Raw genomic sequence first — 24,458 nt, forward strand, 5'->3', positions numbered from 1 at the left:
AGTTGTGGTTTCTTAATAATAGGTTTAATAACAGCTAACTTGTAAGGATTTGGAACATGGCCTAAAGATAAAGAAGAGTTGATAATGTTAAGAAGAGGTTCTCCTATAACAGGTAGCAATTCTTTCAGTAACTTTGTTGGAATTGGGTCCAATATACACGTAGCTGATTTAGAGCTATTTATAATTTTGTCTAGCTCTTCCTGTTCTATGATTTTAAAGCACTGTAGGTTATTTAGATTCAGAGACGTGTTTACTGGATCTGAAGTATAAGGCGGTGCAGAAAGTTTAATATCTCCTATTTTCTGTCTAAAGCCTTCTATTTTATCACTGAAAAAATTCATGAAGTCATCACTACTAATTTGCGGTGGAACGTTTTGTTCCAAAGATGACCGATTATTTGTTAATTTAGCGATGGTGTTAAATAAGAATCTAGGATTGTTTTGATTATTTTCTATCAGTTTGCGGAGGTGCTCAGCCCTGGCAGATTTTAAAGCCCTCCTATAGCTGGACATACTGTCTTTGTATGCAATTCGAAAGACTTCTAAATTAGTTTTTTTCCATTTACGTTCCAGGGCACGGGCTGCTGTTTTGAGAGCGCGGGTATGACTATTATACCATAGTGTAGTTTTATTCTCTCTAGCCTTTTTTAGTTTGATGGGTGCCACAGTATTTAGAGTGCTAGTAAAGATGGCATCCATGCTGCTGGTTACTACATCAAGGTCATCTGCCTGTCTAGTGTTCTATACGGTAGACAAGTATGCAATATATAAAAAAAGCATATAAATAAGTTTAATGATTGCACTCTTTATTTTATTTATGGGTTATCATTAGAGGTTTTAAATATTGGGGGTTTCTAAACCCCTGAATATTTTTCTCTTTTCTGCTCTCAAAGTGTCTCAGTGTTGTTTTTCTTTCCCTCAGAAAAAGTTCAGCTGTATATGTTGTACTGAAGGATTCAATGCAACTGTCCAATGTGCCTCATAGTCTACTCTAAAGGCTTTCAGTATGTGATCTGGTGTTTATGTTTACAGTAGCCTGTGTATCTCTCTGGATTTTGTCTTAAAAGTTTAGGATAATGGCAATCTCTTAAATTATTATTATTTTTTTCCATCAACAAGATATGGTTAAATATTTTTCTCACCATGAAAAATGGTACTCGTTATCTCCTGCTAAACAAGTGTAAAGTCGTGCTTAAAAAAAAAAACGCTAGAGGGAGCCAGAGATCTACATTCAATGAGTGAAGTGCGCGTGCGCCACCTAGTGAAAACAACAGTTCCCGGGAAATTACAGCCTCATAAATAAATAAATAAATAAATAAATAAATATATAAATAAATAAAAAAAAGGAATGAATGAATAAATAAACAAATAAATGAATAACAAGTGCGAATTCTAAAAGAATGTGAAGCATTAGGGGACAATTAATTGCATTTGGCAGCTGAGATCACATACACACAAAACATTTGTGTCAGTCAGGAAGGTCTGATCTAAAAAAACATCACTGAAATGTTGCATTAATTTTTACGTAGTTGTTGCAGATTTGTCAGCTGAGATTGAGAGATTGAGCTTTGGGGACTGTGGAGGCCATTTGAGTACAGTGAACTCATCGTCATGTTCAAGAAACCAGTCTGAGATGATTCACGCTTTATGACATGGTGCATTATCCTGCTGGACGTAGCCATCAGAAGATGGAGACACTGTGGTCATAAAGGGATGGACATGGTCAGCAACAATACTCAGGTAGGCTGTGGCGTTGACACCATGCTCAATTGGTACTAATGGACCCAAAGTGTGCCAAGAAAATCTCCCCCACACCATTACACCACCAGCACCAGCCTGAACCGCTGATACAAGGCAGGATGGATCCATGCTTTCATGTTGTTGAGCCAAATTCTGACCCGAGCATCCGAATGTGTCAGCAGAAATGGAGACTCATCAGACCAGGCAACGTTGCTCCAATCTTCTATTGTCCAGTTTTTTATATTTGTTATTCATATTTTATTAAATAGCAGGTAAATATGCTATAAACTAATCATTTTGTCAGAGATTTAAATCATTTAAATGGCTTAAAATAACCTCTAGAGATGACCCGGGAATGTTAACAATGTCTCTTTGGTTGCGTTTTTCTTTTTGAATGATTGCTTTTCTTTGGTATAATATGAAAATCCAGCTCTACCTGTTTTAGGTTTTGTTTTGCATGAAGCTGAAAGACTCAAAGCTGTTTACTGCAGATGACGGCACACAGTTATTAATAAATAGTTGTGCATGTGTGTATCTTCCTGGCATCAGTGTTTCACATGTCAGCAATCGTTCAGAGGAATGTTTCTTTTGGCATGTGGACAACATTCTGAGTCAAATCAGTTTTCTTCTGCTGACAACACACATCACACGAGCTGCTCTAATTACTGTCATCGCTGCTCTTGTTAATTGCATGTCACATTTCAGAGATGTTTCTGGAGAACAGCAGTGATGGACCACTTCTGTAATGTAGATTTAAATACAAATAGCTGAAAGTATGTCTTTAGGTTGTCTAGAATAGTTGGCACGGGTTGCGTGATCTGCTCACGCACAGGCAAACACATGATAAGCTCCAGGACATCTAACGATAGAGGAGGAGTTCAGATCTGGATCAACTTGATCATCGTGCAGTGCATCAGTGTTTTATTTTACTTTCAAAACTCATAAACTACAGAGACGCTGAAAATTATTCACCCTCCTGTGAATGATGTTTTATTATTTTTCAAATATTTCCCATGAGTGGCACGGTGTGGCTTAGTGGTTAGCACTGTGGCCTCACAGCAAGAAGGTCGCTGGTTCAAGTCCCAGCCGGGTCAGTTGGTGTTTCTATGTGGAGTTTGCGTGTTCTCACCGTGTTGGCGTGGGTTTACCCCACAGTCCAGTGTGTATGGGTGTTTCCCAGCACGGGGTTGCAGCTGGATGGGCATCTAATGTGTAAAACATATGCTGGATTAGTTGGAGGTTCATTCCACTGTGGCGACCTCAGATTGATAAAGGGACTAAGCCGAAAAGAAAATGAATGAATGAAATATTTCCCAAATGCTGTTTGACTGTGCAAGATTGATTTATTTTTACAGTGTTTCCTCTTGTATTTTATTCTGGAGCAAGTTTTATTTCTTTTAGTTTAGCTGGGATAAAAAAATGGAAAACCTGCTGTGGTTAATATTATTAACCCCCTCAAGATAAACAGAATTATTAACAGAATAATCCACTGTTGTCATATAACTTGTTTAATTAACCTAGTTAAGCCTTTAAATAGCACTTTATTCTAAATAGCATTATTCATTCATTCATTTTCCTTCGGCTTAATCCCTATATACTGTATATATATATATTTAAGAAAGTTATTTCTGAATTGTCTCTGAAAACTGAAAAACATCCAGTTCTACATTGACCAACCAATGCTTTAACATTTGATTACATTTAATTAAATACAACTTTGTTTACTTTAAATTACATCACAGTAATATTCAATGTTTTTTAATTCAGCCTGAAGTGAGTTTAATGCTTATATGATCTGAAATAAAAACATTATCTTGTTAAATCAAGAGTCTTATATGTTTATTTATTTATTTTTATATTTGTTATTCATATTTTATTAGATAGCAGGTAAATAGGCTATAAACTAATCAATTTATCAGGGATTTAAATCATTTAAATGGCTTAAAATAACCTCTAGAGATGACCCGGGAATGTTAACAATGTCTGCTGTGGCTGTGTAAAACATATGCTGGAACAGTTGGAGGTTCATTCCACCGTGGCGACCTCAGATTGATAAAGGGACTAAGCTGAAAAGAAAATGAATGAATGAAATATTTCCTAAATGCTGTTTGACTGTTTAAGATTGATTTATTTTTACAGTGTTTCCTATGGTATTTTATTCTGGAGAAAGTTTTATTTCTTTTAGTTTAGCTGAGATAGAAAATGGAAAACCTGCTGTGGTTAATATTATCAAGGTTTGTTTTTTCAGATTGTCTAACAGAATAATCCACTGTTGTCAAATAACTTGTTTAATTAACCTAGTTAAGTCTTTAAATTGCACTTTATTCTAAATAGCATTATTCATTCATTCATTTTCCTTCGGCTTAGTCCCTTATTTATCAGGGGTCACCACAGCGGAATGAACCAGCAACTATTCCAGCATATGTTTAACACAGCGGATGCCCTTCCAGCCGCAACCCAGTACTGGGAAACACCCCTACACTCTCGCATTCATACAAACGGGAGGAACATGCAAACTCCACACAGAAACGCCAGCTGGCCCAGCCAGGACTAGAACCAGTGACATTCTTGCTGTGAGACCACATTGCTAAGCACTGAGCCACCATGCTGTAATAAGTTTAGTAATAGAACTATCTTGTAAAATATTATGTACTGTCTTCATAGCGAAGATTAAAAATATAAAAATCCTCTCTCTGTATTGGGGAAATATTTGAAAGGGAATTAAATTTTACACGAGGGAGGGCTAATCATTTTGTAGATGAAATACCTGTAGTTTTCTTCCTTTGTGCTTTTTTCTGGGCTGTTTTCATCAGAAAGTTCCTTTAATCTTCCTTGAACATAAAGGATCAGCTTTCTGAAGACTCCTCTGTCTGTGTGATGAGGAGATTAGATAAATCAGTGGGTTTCTTCTTTATTGTCGCTCTTTCTAAACAAGAGCTGGTTTTTCAGCCGCCTGCATGCAGTGAATAACTGACAAGATAATGATCTGAAATATCCTCACTTTTCTGCAGAATTTCATGTTGTTTTTAGCAACATTGCTTACATGTGACAATATTAAATCTCAGGTATGTTTACAGCATTGAAAGAATCCTAAATGGCTCAGGTCTGACCAAACAATTCATCTTCAAGACTTTATTCTGAAGGTACCGCTTCAATATTTAACCTTTAAATTGACAAATCTGTTGAATAAATCATTAAATAAAATTATAATAATTTCAGTAAATTCAATAATAATAATCATTTATACAAGAATATTTGATTTAGTCTATAAACGTCTGATAACATTTAACTTAACTAAAAAACATTGATGTTTTATTTGCACAATATGACGAACAACAAATGGTTCAAATGAACTCTTCTGAAGTTAAAATATTGGGATTGTGTTGTTACAAAAACATTTCTATAAACATCTTTATTATTATTTTTACCAAATTGTAATTATAAAATGACCAACAAACAGCTTTATAAATGTTGAAGAGACGTCATCAGTAGTGTCAAACCAAAATATGAACTGGCCAAACATAAATATATATAGGCGACGCAGTGGCGCAGTAGGTAGTGCTGTCGCCTCACAGCAAGGTCGCTGGTTCGAGCATCAGCTGGGTCAGTTGGCGTTTGTGTGGAGATTGCATGTTCTCCCTGTGTTCATGTGGGTTTCCTCCGGGTGCTCCGGTTTCCCCCACAGTCCAAACACATGTGGTGTTACTGTGACCTTTTATGTGAAGCTGCTTTGACACAATCTACATTGTATAAGCGCTATACAAATAAAGGTGAATTGAATTGAATTGAATTGAATACAGGAAAATTCGGTAGGCTAAATTGTCTGAAGTGTATGAGTGTGTATGGATGTTTTTCAGAGATGGGTTGCGGCTAGAAGGGCATCCGCTGCGTAAAAAATGTGCAGGATAAGTTGGCGGTTCATTCTGCTGTGGCAACCCTGGATTAATAAAGGGACTAAGCCGAAAAGAAAATGAATGAATGAATAAATATATATCTTTTTTCCCCATAGCTGTATCACGCATGTGCTTAACAGCCTGATGACTGAATACATACATATTTATAATCTATAGAGGCATCAGAAAATCAAAACTGCACAATAAAAAATAAATAGACATTCAAAGAAAAGGCCACGTTTTTAATCTGCATTTTAAAAATATAAATGCTGAATTTTTGTTTCATAATATATTTATCAGTAAATACATAATAAAAGTGTTATACAGTGTGTGTGTTTAAGGCTCCACGGACATCCTAATGCTACAGTCATACATCATTGTCAACAATTCACAGCAGGCAAAAATACTTTCACAATTAAAAAATATATATTTTTAGAGCACAAAAAAATACAAATCGTAATAATAAATCACAGAAAATACTTACATTTTATGCTACTGAACAACTGAAAGTGAAATCAATCACTAAAATTCACATTGTTTCCTGGTGAAGTGTTTGTTTAACAAAAAACTCATTCATAATCGCTAAATAGAAAAATAAAATGATTATAAGTGCTGCAATTCAGAGGTGACAGATATTATTATTGTTATAATTATTATATGAATAAGTTAGGTAGGTTGTCTGGAATACTAGCTTATGATTGGTCAGTTGCAGGGGTGCCGCTGGCCGCCATAGACCCTCTGACAAGTGAACGCTGATGAAAGTGAAGAGCACAGGGGGGTGGGGGATGCGGATCGTTGGGGGGTTGGGTTGGTGATCACGAATTAAGTGAAGAGCGGGGGGGGTTGTTAGCGCAAGCCCTCGATAATGTCTCTGGGGGCCCCCTAAATGTATGAGCCCTTAGAATCGTCAGCTTTGTGTTTTTAACTGTTTGGCGCCCTCTAGTGTCTGAATAATGTGCAGGTTAGTGTATACTCCATCAGCTGTTTTCATTCTGTGAGCTTTGTGTTTTTGACTGTTTGGCGCCATCTAGTGTCTGAATAATGCGCAGGTTAGTGTATACTCCATCAGCTGTTTTCATTTTGTCAGCTTTGTGTTTTTAACTGTTTGGCATCATCTAGTGTCTGAATAATGCGCAGGTTAGTGTATACTCCATCAGCTGTTTTCATTTTGTCAGCCTTGTGTTTTTGACTGTTTGGTGCCATCTAGTGTCTGAATAATGCGCAGGTTAGTGTATACTCCATTCAGCCAGTTTCTTTTCTGTCAAGAGCCGTGTAATAAGCGTGATAAAGTACATCCAGACGGTTGTTTTTTCAGAATAAACCCTTCAGTCTTCTACAACAGTGCTGCGCTTCACATCGGGCTGCTGATAAACCTGTCAGGCTTTAGTCTGAGATAACAACCTTCTGGATCTACTTTATCTTGAACATAATAACACATTTAGGCTGCATCCAACTATTTATAAAGAGTTTTCTCTCTGCAAGCTTTCCATTTAGTGAACAGCTAGTAAATGATCCTAGCTCAGGTCAATGTTTTGTGTCTAATAATACAGTTTTGTGGCTAGTAGCTGTGTGATAACCCTGATAATGTACATCCATTTCTTCTGCTTTGTTCTGACAGGCTCTGTTTTTCCTTCTGGCGGTGTGTGTGTGTTCAGATCCTCCACAGGTGATGTGTGTGTGTACAGATCCTCCACCGGTGGCGTGTGTGTGTTCACATCTGGCGGTGTTTGTGTATTGAGATCCTCCACCAGTGGTGTGTGTGTGTTCAGATCATCAAATGGCGTTGTGTGTGTGTTCAGATGCTCCACCAGCGGTATTTGTGTGTACAGATCGTCCACCGGCGGTGAGTGTGTGGTCAGATCCTCCACCGGTAAGATCCTTAGCTCTTCAGATGGACAGGAATTGCAGAAGTATGGAAACAGTCTGTCGGTGAAGCGGTGTGTGAAGGTGTGTATGTGGTCACCTGTAAGCGAGATTATTTTAGTAAATTAAAATTAAAACTAAACTATTGATAAAAAAACAGTTTTGTTCACTTAAAAATAATAAAAATAAAATACTGACACAAAACTAACAGCAGTTACCGAAAATGTGGCTGAAATTAAATAAAAATTTGCAAAAAAAAAACCACACTAATGAAACAAACTAAAAATAAACTGCAATTTATAACACATTTTAAAGTAGTATTAAAAATAAAACCTAAATTAAAACTAAGCATTTAATGAAACTAAATAAAACAATCTGAAATGAATAACACATTTTATAAAAAGTATCAAAATAAAATCTAAAAACAATTAAAGAAATGAACTAAAACTAAACTGTAATATAATGAATATAAAAACAAAATACAAAATCATTAAAATAATTCATTAAACAAACAAAAATAATCAGAAATTTATAACAATTAATTTAAAAAGTACCAAATTAAAAATAACAAAAGAATTCATGAAACGAACTGTGTGTACATTGAGGAAAAAAATGTTTTTAAATGATTTTAGCAAATGGCTGCAAAATAACAATGAGTGAAAAAATTAAGAGGGTCTGAATATACATATGTATACAGTTGCAATCGGAGTTATTCAACCCCCTAAATTATTAGCCCCCCTGTTTATTTTTCCCCCTATTTCTGTTTATCGGAGAGAAGAGCACATTTCTAATCATAATAGTTTAATAACTCATCTCTAATAACTGATTTATTTTCTCTTTGCAGTGATGACAGTAAATAATATTAGACTAGATATTCAGCTAGGATTCAGCTAAAAGGCTTAACTAGGTTAATTAGGTTAACTAGCCAGGTAAGTCTAATTAGGCAAGTTATTGTATAATGACGGTTTGTTCTGTAGACTATTACATTTTGATGGTAAAATGGTGTTTAAAAAATTAAAAACTGCTTTTATTCTAGCCAAAATAAAACGAATAAGACTTTCTCCAGAAGAAAAAAATATTATAGAAATTACTGTGAAAATTTCCTTGCTCTGTTAAACATCATTTGGGAAATATTTAAAAAAGAAAAAAAAAATCCAATGGGGGTTGAATAACAATGACTGCAACTGTATATATATATATTTTCATTCATTCATTTTCTTTTTGGCTTAGTCCCTTTATTAATCAGGGTTCGCCACAGCAGAATGAACCACCAACTTATCCAGCATAGGTTTAACGCAGCTGCCCTTCCAGCTGCAACCCATCACTGGGAAACACCCATACACACTCACTCACACACACACACACTCTTACACTATGGGCAATTTAGTTCATCAGTTCCCCTATAGCGCATGTGTTTGGACTGTGGGGGAAACCGGAGCACCCGGAGGAAACCCACGCCAACATGGGGAGAACATGCAAACTCCACACAGCAACATCAACTGACCCAGCTGGGACTTAAACCAGCAACCTTCTTGCTGCGAGGCGATTATGCTACCCAATGCGTCACTGTGCTGCCTATTAATATATATAGTTTTTTTAAGTATGAGCTAAAACTAACAAAACAATTAATAAAAATAACTAAAATAATCATAAATTTATAAAAAATAAAAACAAATAATGAAAAACAAACTAAACAGAAATGCGTTACATTTTTAAAAATTTTTTAATGTATTTTATTTTTTATCAAAATAAAAAACAACAAAAAAAATGTATGTGATGATCTCAAACTAAAACTGTTATTTATAACTTATTTAAAAAATGCATCAAAATAAAAATTAACAATAAATTTAAGAAACAAACTAAAACTAAATGGAAATTTATCAAATATAATAACTATATACTATACTATACTATATTATAAAACAATAATAACTCCACCTGTGAGTGAGTCCAGAAAGGTCAGCTTTCCGGCATCCCAGTCCAGCAGCACCGTGACCCTGTGAACCCTCCGCCGGACCCCCAGCCGGGACAGACTCTCCCCGCAGCAGCCCTGGCCGTACGCCCCACTCTGGAAGCCCAGGATCCACAGTCCGGGTTCAGGCTGCTGGTCTCTGGTCTGCAGGGTGGATTCAGAAATCACTCCTAAAGCCCAGACGCTGCTGTCGCCCACATGCACGTCCCAGCGGTGCGACCCAGAGCCCAGAGCCACGGAGCCCAAAACACTGGAGTAACCCTCACGCCCGTCTGCAATACACAGAGCTGGAGGACAGCGGTGGCTGAAGCGGAGCGCGCGCAGACCCACACACACACGCACACACGGGTGAGCAGAGTTCGGGTCCAGCACCACCGGAGCTGCAGAGAAACAAACATACATTTACACAAGAAAGGATCACCTGATATTAACATGCATTCAGGAGCAGCTCTAATCTGAGATGTAAAATTAATCAATAAATACAAATTTAATCATATTTCCAATTTCTTTATTAAATGTTCTGCATGAAACATTTGGATGAATTCTCATTCAGTCTTATTAATTAAATGTAACACTACTGTAACACCACCCCAATAAACACTTCCGTACTTCAGCAGCCTCTAACTTCCCATTAAAAATTAAATAATCATTAGAAATGTATTGAAAAGAAAAAGAAGAAATGGGAAAGAAAACAAAAACAGGGCTCATGAAATATACAGTATCCAGTCCAGGACTCACTGTATTGAGCAGCGCTCCTCATCTTCTGCCAGACGCTGAACTTGAGGTTTCCCAGGTGTCTGCAGACGTCCAGCAGCTCCTCTGGGGGATCCTCTGAGTCTGAACTCAAACTGAAGCTCTGAAAACTGAAGATCATCTGAGAGTCAGAACTGCAGGAGATTCAGCAGACGAGAGGATTCACAGCTCAGTAAACTCACCTGTCAGGATCATCTCTACAGCTCTTCACACGCATTCACATGGAGAGAAAGAGAGAGAAATGATCATTACAAACAAATCTCAGTACAAGATTATTTGTATCTATCTATCTATCTATCTATCTATCTATCTATCTATCTATCTATCTATCTATCTATCTATCTATCTATCTATCTATCTATCTATCTATCTATCTATCTATCTATCTATCTATCTATCTATCTATCTATTCATCCATCTATGCATCAATGCATCCACCTATTTATCCATCCATCCTTCCATCCATCCATCCATCCATCCATCCACCCATTCATCCATCAATCCGTCCATCTGTCATACATCTATCTATCCATCCATCCATCCATCCATTCATCTACCCATCCATCCATACATTTATCAAACTATCTACCCATCTACCCATCCATCTATCCATCCATCCACCCTTTTATCTGTCAATCCATCTGACTGTCTATCTTGCCTTCTATCTATCCATTCATCCGTCCATCCATCCACCCATTTATCCATCAATCCGTCCATCTATCTATCCATTCATCCATCCACCTATTTATCTAGCCATCTTTCCATACATCCATCTGTCATCCATCCATCTATTTACCTATCCATCCATCTACCCATCCATCCATACATCTATCCATCCATCCATCCATCTTGCCTTCTATCTATCCATTCATTTGTCCATTCATCCACCCATTTATCCATCAATCCGTCCATCTGTCTCTTTCTATCTATGTACCCATTTGTCCATCCATCCATCTATCTACCCATTCATCCACCCATGCACCCATTTATACATCCATCCATCCATCTATTCATCCATCTATGTTTTCATCTCCCCATCCATTCATCCTTCCATACACCTTTTTGTCCATCCATCCATCCATCTGTCCGTCCATCCATCCGTCCGTCTTTCATTCTACCCATCCATCCACCCATTTATCCATCAGTCCATCCATCTGTCAGTCTATCGTTCCATCTATCTATCCACCCATTTATCCATTCATTCATCCATCCATCAATTATAATTGTGTTTGATCATTAATACAGCACTGTCAGTGTGTGTGTGTGTGTGTGTGTGTGTGTGTGTGTGTGTGTGTGTGTGTGTGTGTGTGTGTATAAAGAGTCTCTCACCATGAGTAACTCAGCGCTGCTGGTCTGGATCTGCTGCTCAGTGTTGTGTATGTTCAGAGCGAGTGCTGAGATCTCCCTGCTCATTCTGCTAATGCTCTCCTCCATCTTCATCCTCTTCTCCTCCTCTTCCTCTCTCAGTGCCGTCACTCTGCGCTGCTCTTCATCACGCAGAAACTGATGAAGATCCTCAATCTCTGTCCGAAGATCCGCCTCGGCCTGCTCCGCGAGATACTACAGCACAGAAAGCACATGACAAAGACAAAAGAAATTAGTTATTAAAACTATTTGAATATTAATAATAATGATGATGATAATAATAATAATAATGATAATAATAATAATAATAATTATTATTATTATTATTTCACATGCAGGAATTCTAGTTATTTTTTTGATGTTCTTTTAGATTATGTATTAATGTTTTCATTTCATTTCAATGTTTTTTATTGTCTCATGTTATATTAGTTAATAATATTAATGTTATTTAAATATTGAATCCACATTATAGTAATGTTTTTCTATCAACGTTACAAGAATGTTGCAAAAACATAATTAGTTTATGTATTTAATAATAATTTAATAATTTAATTAGTACTTTTTAAACATTAACTAAGTATGAATAATCTTGTAAAGTATTTATTAATCATAGTTCAACATTATTAATGCATCACTAAAATCCAAACTTTCCACATTAGTTAATGCACAGTGAGTTAACATGAACTAACATTCATTCATTCATTTTCTTTTCGGCTTAGTCCCTTTATTTATCAGGGTTCGCCACAGCGGAATGAACCACCAACTTATCAAGCATTTGTTTTACACAGTGGATGCCCTTCCAGCTGCAATCCATCACTGGGAAACACCCATACACTCTCATTCACACACATACACTAGAGCCAGTTTAGTTGATCAATTTCCCTATAGTGCATGTGTTTGGACTGTGGGGGAAACCAGAGCAACCGGAGGGAACCCCCGCCAACACGGAGAGAACATGCAAACTCCGCACAGAAATGCCAACTGACCCAGCCGAGGCTCGAACCAACGACCTTCTTGCTGTAAAGCAACAGCGCTACTCACTGCGCCACCCATACACTAACATTATTTAACTAAAATAACGTTAAGAAAGATGAAAAAATATGGTAATAAATGTATTACTAATAGTTTGTGTGTGTTAGTAAATACATGAACTAATGAACCATTCTTTTAAAGTGTTACCCATTAATTTAATAATGTTACTTGCTAATATTTGCACAACATCTAAGAAACATTGCGGAGTTCTGAGAACGTTGCCTGCTCGGTTGATTTTGTTATGTTTCAGTGCTTGTTTTTACCTGCATGCGTTTCACTCTTTGACGACTGACCAACTTCTGTGATTGTAAGAGTTTGAGCTGCTCCCGCAGTGGCTCCAGTCTTGTTCTGAGCTTCTCCTGAAAATAGCACTGGAGAAAATTAGTACAGTTCAATGATCAGAACTACCACAGAAAGCCTGCCGTTTCACTTTTTCAGTGTTCATGATGCAGTTTTCTCCATACACATTATGTTTATTTAGAGTTATTAGGAATTAGTCATTCATACTCTGAGGGTTTATAATCTCAATCTTTTCTGTTGACTTTATTTTTCACATAATACCATTGTAGCTTGATTGTGTCAGTCTGATTCCCTTCCATTCATTTTTATAGATAGATAGATAGATAGATAGATAGATAGATAGATAGATAGATAGATAGATAGATAGATAGATAGATAGATAGATAGATAGATAGATAGATAGATAGACGGACGGATAGACGGATGGACGGATAGATAGATAGATAGATAGATAGATAGATAGATAGATAGATAGATAGATAGATAGATGGATGGATGGACGGACGGACGGACGGACGGACGGACGGACGGACGGACGGACGGACGGACGGACGGACGGACGGACGGACGGACGGACGGACGGACGGACGGACGGACGGATGGATGGATGGACGGACGGACGGACGGACGGACGGACGGACGGACGGACGGACGGACGGACAGACAGACAGACAGACAGACAGATAGATAGATAGATAGATAGATAGATAGATAGATAGATAGATAGATAGATAGATAGATAGACGCACAGACGGAAAGACAGACAGACAGACGGACGGATGGATGGATGGATAGATAGATAGATAGATAGATAGATAGATAGATAGATAGATAGATAGATAGATAGATAGATAGATAGATAGATAGATAGATAGATAGATAGACGGACGGACGGACGGACGGACGGACGGACGGACGGACGGACGGACGGACGGACGGACGGACGGACGGACGGACGGACAGACAGACAGATAGATAGATAGATAGATAGATAGATAGATAGATAGATAGATAGATAGATGTGTAAAGTAATGTAAAGTAATATAACTACAGGCTCATGTGTACCTTGATCCTGTGTGCGGCCTCCTCCACAGGTATGCAGGTGTTTCCTTCTTCCTCCACACACACTCTGCACATCAGCCGGTGCTCCTCCACACAGAAGAGCTCCAGAGTCTCTCCGTGCTCCTCACAGCGCAGCCGAGCTTCTGCGCATGCGCTCCGGCTCCTCTCCTGCAGGAAGATCTCGCACAGGTTCTTCAGCGCGCGGTTGCACGGCGGATGCTCCATTGGGAAGAGTGCGCGGCACTCGGGGCAGATCCGGGACCCGCTGTGCTCCCAGTACTGATGCACACACGCCCGGCAGAAGCTGTGAGAGCAGAGCAGCAGCACCGGGTCCCTGAAGATGTCTCGACACACCGAGCACTGGAGGCTCTCCGCGAACACCGACGCCATCGCCATCTCGCTTTATCCTGCTCGCTGAAGTGCGGCGGAGATTCAAATACAGCTGAGCCGTGACGTCACAGCCGGAAAAACAGGTTCTGCGGTCGCGCGCTTCCTCTGAAGCCTGGAGAAATTACACAGAATGCTATCTGAATACTTCTTTGCTATCTGATCTCCTGCTTTGGTTTTCACTGGAAGACAAGCATTTCAATGACCTACAGACAAGAAAAGGACAATTTCACAGTCAGTTACTGAGTACAACTGTATTCTAGTTAAAAGCTGACTTATAATGGAAAGGCTTTAGTTCAAATAACGCAATTTTCCATGACACTTTTCTGCTTTTAAATAGTTTGTCTGCACTCTAAACATGCTGTTTTGTTGTATTAACATGGACAAACCCAATAATTGAAATAAAAGTGTCATTCAAATTTAATTGTAAAACTAGCAATATTTGTGTTTGTCCTTATTTGACCCAACATTGGGTTATAACGAACCAGCATTTCTTAGTGTGTGGAAACCATTAAAAAGTAGCTTGAGGTGGAATAAATCCAAACAAACAAACCAAAAACCACATGGCTGGTTCGTTGTAACCCAACGTTGAGACAAAAATAGACAAACCCAAATGAATTATAATACTGAAACAGCAAAACAACAAAAGAAATTTTTATTTAATACATTTAAATGTAATCGAAAAATCAACCCAGCATTGGGTTTGTTCTTATTTGACCCAATGCTGATACAACAAACCCACATTCAGATCATGAAATCCGGAAAATTCTATCCGGAGGGTGCGCGCGAAGTGAAGAAGGAGAAGGGGGGGGGGGAGGTTGGGGGTTGGTATTAATATGGTTAACGCATGGGGACTGATCCAAAAAGCTAACCGGACCATACCAAAAAGCTGAGGAAGGGGGGGGGGGGGTGTTGGATGTGGAATTCCGGGAGTTTTCCGGGAGACAACAATACAGGATAGGTCTAAAATACGGGAGACTCCCAGGAAAAACGGGAACGTTGGCAGGTATGGGCCCAATCCCAATTCTATTTTTGTACCCCTACCCCTTCCCCCTGGCCCTTAAAACCAAGTTTGAAGGGGAAGGGCTTAAAAATTTAACCCTAAGAATTGGGACAGCACTACAACACCTGCACACGTCATCGTCTGTCATCGTGATCTCTTGCTTCATGTGAGATCAGACGATGGCGATTGCTGTAGTTTTTCCAGTTGCTTTATTTTTTGGTTTTATCTTCAGGAGATCACTGAAGGCATATGTTATGTTATCATAACGATCTAATGTGGTGATAAGATCGTAACTGTACTTTGCAATTACACAGTGACCATATTCATCTATGTAAACACTCGAAAACAACACTAACATTACAGCAGACACTGTAAAAAGCCCATTCTCAGCCACTAGACTGTTCTGATCGGGTAATCGAGTGTCATCGAGTGACAGAACATTGTTGGACTGCTGTACAGGAGTTATTATAATGGATTATAGATAGCGAAATTTAGCGGTTTTTATTTTAGCGTTTTTTTTTAAAGCATGATGGTAAAACACGAGCGCGGTTATGAATATATTAAAACATCTGCTTGTTTGTGGTAAAAAAATCATAATAATAACAAAAAATACAAATTTGGGGATCTCCTTACTTCCGGGTTCAGCAATACTGCCGATGTGGCTGGTGTATTCTGGGAAATTTACTTACCCCTTGGTTTCGAGTGTGGTCCTGAAAAACCTTCGTTCAGAGGGCTATTCACCCCTTCCCCTTAGCCCTACACCTTCAACCTAAAGAGAATTGGGACACCCCTACCACTTGACGTGAATTTGCAAAACGAGTGGTAGGGGTAAGCGGAAGGGATAAGGGGAGAATTGAGAATGGGCCTTAGTGTGTTAGTGTCTTAGTAAGATTAAAAGTAGCTCAAAGTTACATTCGCTACATTCCTGGAGACCGCGAAATACGTCTTAGGGAGTCCTTTTTTTTTTGCAGTTTTTATTTTCGTGAATCCACCTGAGGCCACTGTGTACACTTTTACAGATCTCAAATTTCTCTCCTGAGTGCCATTCATGCCTGCTGTCCTCATGTAAATCCACCAGAGACTGCTGTCGACTGACAGACTGACCAACGTAATCTCACGGCAATTCGAAGCTTTTTGGTGTAGTGGCTGATTTGTATGAATTCTTACGATCTTATACATAAAATTTTGTACGATTTGAGACCGTGAAATACATCCCAGGGGTACGTTTTTTTCTCTCACGAGTGCCATTCGCGCCTGCTGTTCTCACATAAACCCACCAGAGGCCACTGTTGACTGACTGTTTGACTGACTGAATGACTGACCAATCGACTGACCCACCCTCCCCCTTCCCTAAACCCAACCAACAAATTTCAAAAGCAATCCAGAAAAAGAAAAGCCCTCGCCTGATTTTTACCACGTTTTCAGATTTTACCACATTCTCACCCTGTTATGTACTTCTTTATTTTATTTTTTGGCTTTTGTTTTTGTCTTACCTGCTTTCTGGAATCGTTCTTTACCAGACTTGAACTCCATCGCCGTGGTTGACTCTTCTCTACATCTCAAGTCCACTGATGTACATGGCGAGCTACTGGACAAACTGATAACAGCGGGAAGCCGTCCACACGGAGGTAAGCTTTCAGCTGGTAAGCACATAAAGGAATGGCGTCATACCGCCCTGTAGCGTTAATTTTAAAAACAAAATGCAGCCATACGTACTCCTGGGTACATAATTTGCGATCTCCAGAAATGTATAAAGGGCTCTGTTTTCAGAATGAGCCTGTGTTGCAACACACGCTGGGTTGTTGAATCCTAAAGTTGGGAGTTATTTGGTTATAAGCTAACTTATAATTCAAATACTTTGTTAGTTCTAAAGGGACAATTATGCTTTTCCATGACACTTTTCTACTTTTAAATAGTTTTTCGACATTCTAAAAATGCTTGTTGAAGTAACCCAATGCTGGGTCAAACATGGACAAACCCAACCATTGGCATAAAAAAGTGTCATTCAACTTTAATTGAAAAACTAACCCAGCAACATTTGTTATTGTCCTTATTTGACCCAACATTGGGTTATAACAAACCAGAATTTCTTAGTGTGTAGAAAAGCAATTTAGAAGAAGTAGAATTAAAACAAACAAATTAAAACAGTGCTGGGTTGTTGTAACCCAACGTTGGGTCAAATATGGACAAACCCAACTGATTTATAAAGTTGAAACAACAAAATAAGTTTTAATTTGATAAATTTGAATGTAAAATCAACCCAGCATTGGGTTTGTCCTTATTTGACCCAATGTTGAGTTACAACAAACCCAGTTTCAGTGTGTAGAAAATGAGAAAGTAGCTCAAAGTTGAACGGGGGCTCATTCTGATTACGTACCCCTATATACATTTCTGGAGAGCGCCATATACTTCCCAGGAGCTGTGTTTTGTTTGTTGTAGTTTTTGTTTTCGTGAATCCGCCAGAGGCCGCTGTGTACGCTTTTACAGATCTCCAATTTCTCTCAAGAGTGCCATTCGCACCTGCTGATCTCACATAAATCCACCAGAGGCCGCTGTGTACGCTTTTACAGATCTCCAATTTCTCTCAAGAGTGCCATTCGCACCTGCTGATCTCACATAAATCCACCAGAGGCCGCTGTGTGCGCTTTTACAGATCTCAAATTTTCCTTTGAGTGTTTATTTTATTTTTTGGCTTCTGTTTTCGTCTTACCTGCTTTAAACGTTCTTCACCAGACTCAAACCATGTCATCGCGGTCAACTCCTCTACATCTCAAGTCGGCCGTCGTATATGGCGAGTTACTGGACAAACTGGTAATATTTATTCGTAAAGGCTTCAGAATAAACAAAATACACTGAAAAAATTCAAAGATGATTCCTTGGATTTACTCAATTTTTTTTACATTAAGTGGTTGTAAACAATTTATTTGGGCTGAATTTAAACAAACTAATTAAGTTGAACATTATTAATTTAATTTGTAGATGACCATTATGTTCAATCACTGACACTTCTATCTCCAGCCAGTAGAGGGTGCTGTTGTCTTAAAACAGGCCTGAGTTTACTCATTGAAGAAGTCTTGGGTGAAGTGTTTAGTGCTACAAAAGGAAAGGACTTTGGAGTGCTCTCTGTAAAAAAAAAACGAACGCAAAGGCAGTCAAAAAGGTTTTTCCCACTTTTAGCTCCTGGCTAATGAAGGGCACAAGGTATTGTTTATATTTTAATCAGTGAAATTTGAAAGACTGTTTATCTTGAAAGTTTATTGTTTGTTGATGGTCTTTTGGTTGGCATTTGGCTGTTGGTGGCACATGTATGGGGATTTTGAGTGTCAGTGATATCCATATTATTTGTTAATTTTGTACAAAAGGCATGTAGTTTAATGTTATTACTATTTCCTTGTGACTTGCACTACAAATAGGACATTAACGGCCATTGGGGTCTTTATTTTGGTCATTTCAGGTGTTTTAGATTTGTCTCTCTGGAAATAAGATCACTAATTGTGCTAAAATGGATTCATTGGTAAAGCGGTTTATATTGCAGTTTAATAGGACATTGTTGTAATTAATAAGGTCATAAATGCTTTATCTGCATTAAATATTGGCATTGTTAGTGTTAAAACAATTCAAATTATTTAGACTTACTACTATACAGTTAGGCAAGTTTATAATTTATGCCTGTACAGTGAATATATGACTGTAAATGTGTATTTATCAGTTTATCGGCTTGTTATGAGCATTTGTTTAACACTATTTCAAGGATATGTGTAATGAGTACTGTTTGTTTCCTTTATTCAGCTCTTACGATGAGTTATTTTGAAGATTAAACACTTTTTATAAACATCAGTCCCTGAGAGTAAAGTGCATCTGTTCAGCTGGGAATGCTACATAATTTGTTTGTTCAAATTCAACACAAATAAATTGCATGCAACACTTTTTTTTCAGTGTAGGAAATACTGAGGATTATTGCCTTGCTCTGTTGAACAGCATTTAAATATTATTTGCAAAAAGAATGCAGTTTTCACAAGAGTTTTGTCTTCAGCTGTAGGCCTGCAGGAACATGTGTAGTAGGCCTATATGCAAATTCACTCTATGACTATGCTAAATTTAGCAAATAGCTCAAAGTTATGGTATATGCAAATTTATCTACGCTGGAACACAGTGATGAAAGGTTCACCTCAGAGTAGGAATGCACAGTGTGTGCGTGTGTTTGTGTGTGTGTGTGTGTGTGTGTGTGTGTCAACATTATAAATCACTTTGAATAAACATCAGTTAAATGATTTCTTGCGATTCATTCATTTTCCTTCGGCTTAGTCCCTTTATTCATCAGGGGTTGCCACAGTGGAATGAACCACCAACTATTCCAGCGTATGTTTTACACAGTGGATGCCCTTTCAGCTGCAACTTAGTACTGGAAAACATCCATACACACTCATTTACACACACACACACTCATACACTACGGCCAATTTAGTTTTTCAATTCCCCTATAGCGCATGTGTTTGGACTGTGGGGGAAACCGGAGCACCTGGAGGAAACCCACACCAACACGGGGAGAACATGCAAACTCCACACAGAAACACCAACTGACCCAGCCGAGACTAAAACCAGCGACCTTCTTGCTGAAATGATCAATGTAATCATATTAATTTAGCTGGTTTTAAAAAGTGAAATACTTCCTCAAGAGGGAGGAAGGGAATTAAGACACGTCTAATGGGACTGATAAAGTGGCCAGTGAGAGTATAACGAGTACCGTCCACCAGAGGGAGCTATTGTATTGATGTTATGTTGACACGCTCATTTTTCAGCTTGTTTTTATTTTTCAATTCGGTCATCATTTACTCACCCTTCACTTGTTCCAAGCCGGTTTGCCTTTCTTCTATTGAACACAAATGAAGATATTTTGAAGAATGTTGAAAACTTGTAACCATCGGCTTCTATAGCATTTGTTCTTCCTACAATGGAAGTCAATGGTTTCAACAGAACATAAAAAGACACACACAAAGGTATGGAAACATAAAGATGATAAGCAAATGGTTTTGTTGTTGTTGTTGTTGTTGTTGTTGTTGTTGTTTGGCTGACCTGTGCATTTAAGGCAACTAAATGTGCTTTAACTTTTAACAAAACAAGCAGACACAAACCTCAGTCTTTCAATCAACTCAGATGATTCATACATTAATTACCTCTTAAAGCAAATATTATATCTGTTTAAATGAGATGCACAGCTCAACCCAGAGATCTCAAATAAACTAAGTGACCATCAGCAAATGCTAATTCAGTACAAATATGAACTCTGAACCACAAGACAGCTAAATAACAGCGACTGCAGCATAAATTAAGCCACTAAATGTAAAGCAATTATCATTTATAATACTGGTTAACGCATTTCTGTTCATGCATGCTGGGAACTTGAACAACATCGAAATTCATAATGTGAAATTTGGCCAGACGACTCCCATACAGAAGTGTAATATATATTTACATACACTGTACAACCCAAAAAGTTAAAGTAACTTAAACCGTTTGAGGAAAACGACCGCAACAAACCATTTAAGTTCAAAAACTAATCCTAATGAGTACTGTGAACTTAATACATTTGAGTAAGTTAAGCAGTTTGAGCACAGTGAAACCCAATAAATAAAAAGAACTCAAACCAACTGAGTACTGTAAAACCCAATAAGTACAGGCAACTCAAACTGTTTGAGGAAACCGATTGCTACAAATCATTTGAGTTAAACATCTATACAAGTACTGTGAACTTACTCCATTTAAATTGAAGTAATGAGGTATTTAATTAACTCATTGCCTTCAACACTGAGTTCAAAACTCTTCAAATGAGTAGAATTAACTATTTAGTACATTTTGAGTTAACTACACTCATTTCATTTGATAAAGTTGACTGTTGGGTTTTACAGTGTATATATAAAACATTGTGCGTTATTTTTAACAATAATTTATTGTCCAAATGCATAATATTCCCAAGTAAAACTTCTATTTTCTTGTTGTATGCGTAAATATATGTAGTTACAGTTGTGTGAAAAAGTATTCACCCCCTTACTGATTTCTTATGATTTTTGTATGTTTGTCACACGTTAATGTTTCAGATCATCAAACATCCCTTAATAATAAAAATCTTTATTAAATAAAACTGCATAATGTGTTTACTTGTATTGTCTTTAACGAATAATTAAATTTGTTTGACGATCTGAAACATTAAAAGTCTGACAAACATGCAAACAAAAAAAAAAAAATCAGCTAGGAGCAAACAATTTTTTAAGCCAAGGCAAGTTTATTTCTATAGCGCGTTTCATACACAGTGGCAATTCAAAGTGCTTTACATAAACAGGAATAAAAGAGACAAGTATAAGAAAATAAAAACAAATAATAAAAATGATTAAAAACAGATTAAAATGTGTTAAAACAGGTAATAAAAGAACGAAAAAAGAAAAGAAAGACACAATAGTGTGATATGTGGGATGTAGCACAGTGCTCATTCAGTAAAGGCACAGCTAAACAGATGTGTGTTCAGTCCTGATGTGAATGAGCCTAATGTTGGAGCACATCTGATCATTTCTGGAAGCTGATTCCAGCAGCAGGGGGCGCTGTTAGTAGCTGAAGGCTGATTTACCCTGCTCTGACTGAACTCTTGGAGTTTCTAATTTATATGATTGTAAAGATCTGAGTGATCTGTTTGTATTCAGTGGGCATATCTGTAATGTATTGAGCTCCTAGGCCATTTAGTGGTTTATAGAGCAGTAATAATACTTTATAATCTATTCTGAATGTAACTGGGAGCCAGTGTAAAGACCTGAGGACAGGTGTGGATGAGCTGCAACTGTGTGGCTGTCTTTTTGGGAAGGCCAGTGAGGAGTCCATTACAGTAATCCACCCTGCTGCTGATCAAAGCATGAACAAGTTTCTCTAGATCTTCACTGGAAACAAAGCATGTACTTCTTGCAATGTTTTTGAGATGATAGTATTCACACCACTGTATTCAATTAAATTCAACTTGACTAGTATAATAATATTCCAATTAATATTATTATTATTATTATTATTAATATTATTATTAAATATTTAATTTAAACCTATAAATATATGAAATTTGACACTTATGCACAAGCCCGAAAAAACAAAAATAATAAAAAAGTGTGAAAAAAGGGACAAAATCCCTGTTTTTTACATATTTAAATACATGTAAATTTGTTTATTACTCATATATTTCAATCTATGTGACTTCCGTATAGGCTGTAACAACATTAAGAATGTTAATGAAAAAATAATTAAAATACCGAACCGATTTATCAAATAGTGTCAACAAAACAACTTTTAAAAAATTTGTGTTATTTGTGTAATCAGTAAGGGGGCAAATACTTTTTCACACTACTGTATATGTCATTTGAGCCTGTAAAATATTATACATGACATGAAATTTGACACATATGGGCACGAGCACCAGAAGCAAAATAAAAAAAGTGTGAAAAAAGGGGACAAAATCAAATATTTAAATGAGTTTTTGACATTAAAATGACATTTAAATATATGTAAATTGATTTATTACCTATATATTTCAATGTGACTTCCGTACGGTCTGTGACAACATTAAGAAACATTTTGAAAAGAATTACCTAACAAGGTTTATCGAATAATGACAACAAAAATAATCCAGTTATTCTTATTTATTTTAGGGAAAATAATAAAATGAGTGCATCTATTTAATTATTATTATCTTTTGCCTTTGTTAGAACTTTACTAGGTGGATTTGTCTCTCTCTGTGTCTGTCTCTCAGCATGAAGCCAGGTTTTTCAGTAGTGTATGTGTGAACTGCATGCTCTTCTTGAGAATGACGCTGTAATGAGGCCGCGCGCTTCACTGAATCACATCATTACACTGTAAACAGGTGGAGATAGTCAGGTCAGGATGGCTTCTTCCGACATACTGCTCAAGAATGACAATGCTCAAGCAACATTAATACATTTACTTGTATTGGAATTGTGTAAATCCCTAACCCCAAGTATTAAACCCTACATATATTTACATTAACATACAGTTTCTATCAGTATTATCTGTCCTCCTGTGATTTTTTTTTTCTTTTTCATATATTTCCCAGATGATGTTTAACAGATTCAGGAATTTTTCACAGTATTTCCTATAACTTTTTTCATCTTTAGAAAGTCTTGTTTTATTTCGGCTAAAATAAAAGCAGTTCTTAATTGTTTAAGAACTATTTTTGGGTCAATATTATTAGCCCCCTTATGCAATATTTGCGACATAAGCTTATTGTAAAATTGTAGCCCTATATACATTTCTGGAGATTGTGAATTATATATCCTGGAATACGTATGGCTTCATTTTGTCTTTAAAATGAACGCTACGGGGCAGTATAACGCCGTTTCTTTTCATGCTTACCAGCTGACTGCTTACCTTTGTATGGATGGCTTTACCGCTGTTACCAGTTTGCTCGTTGTGTACGTCGGCGGATGTGAGGTGCAGAGCGGAGTTGACCATGATGATGGGGTTCGAGTCTGGTGAAGAACAGCAAAAGCCAAAACATGAAATAAAGAAGTAAATAACAGGGTGAGAATGTGGTAAAATCTGAAAACGTGGTAAAAATCAGGAGAGGGCTTTTCTTTTTCTGGACTTCTTTTGAAAACCCTGTTGGTTGGGTTCAGGGAAGGACGAGGGTGGGTCAGTCATTTGGTCAGTCAGTCGACAGCGGCCTCTGGTGGATTTACATGAGAACAGCCATGAATGGCACTCGCGAGAGAAATCTGATATCTGAAAAAGCATACACAGCGCCCTCTGGTGGATTCACAAAAACAACTGCAAAAAAACGTAGTTCCTGGGATGTATGGCGCTCTACAGAAGTGTATATAGCGGTACGTTTTCAGAATGAACCTGGGTTGAATATTTCTTTTGGATTGTTTCCAGAACAATCCACTGCTATACAATGAATTCTGTCTGCAGTGCACCTGCATTGTTTTCTGAAGTGTCTTTGAATGCAGTAAAAATAAAATTACACCTCTAATGAATCTCAAAGGCCAGACGACTGGGCTGTCACACTGCTCCATACATGGACAAAATATTCAGCTCTCGCC

The 24,458-nt window shown here is 37.5% G+C and overlaps 1 protein-coding gene across 1 annotated transcript; it reads right to left on the minus strand.

Moving 5' to 3' along the window:
* Window positions 1–5,871: 5,871 nt before the first annotated feature.
* trim35-27 (tripartite motif containing 35-27) lies at window positions 5,872–14,439 on the minus strand. Its single transcript, XM_056472277.1, has 7 exons — window positions 13,983–14,439; window positions 12,881–12,976; window positions 11,550–11,780; window positions 10,403–10,425; window positions 10,206–10,330; window positions 9,434–9,847; window positions 5,872–7,595 (listed from the first exon to the last, which is right to left on the minus strand). The coding sequence occupies exons 1-7, from the start codon at window positions 14,373–14,375 to the stop codon at window positions 7,171–7,173; spliced, it is 1,707 nt and encodes a 568-aa protein (XP_056328252.1). The 5' UTR covers window positions 14,376–14,439; the 3' UTR covers window positions 5,872–7,170.
* Between the last annotated feature and the right edge of the window lie 10,019 nt (window positions 14,440–24,458).

The sequence above is a fragment of the Danio aesculapii genome, chromosome 14 (assembly GCF_903798145.1).
Source record: "Danio aesculapii chromosome 14, fDanAes4.1, whole genome shotgun sequence".
NCBI classification, from domain to species: domain Eukaryota; kingdom Metazoa; phylum Chordata; class Actinopteri; order Cypriniformes; family Danionidae; genus Danio; species Danio aesculapii.

What these genes read in the sequence shown, in the direction of transcription:
- trim35-27 (XM_056472277.1), bottom strand. Translation starts at nt 14,375, where the DNA reads ATGGCGATGGCGTCGGTGTTCGCGGAGAGCCTCCAGTGCTCGGTGTGT. An exon ending in AAAGAGTGAAACGCATGCAG is followed by an intron (nt 11,781 to 12,880) that starts GTAAAAACAAGC and finishes TCTGTGCTGTAG; the next exon opens with TATCTCGCGGAGCAGGCCGA. An exon ending in TGTAGAGATGATCCTGACAG is followed by an intron (nt 10,331 to 10,402) that starts GTGAGTTTACTG and finishes GATGATCTTCAG; the next exon opens with TTTTCAGAGCTTCAGTTTGA.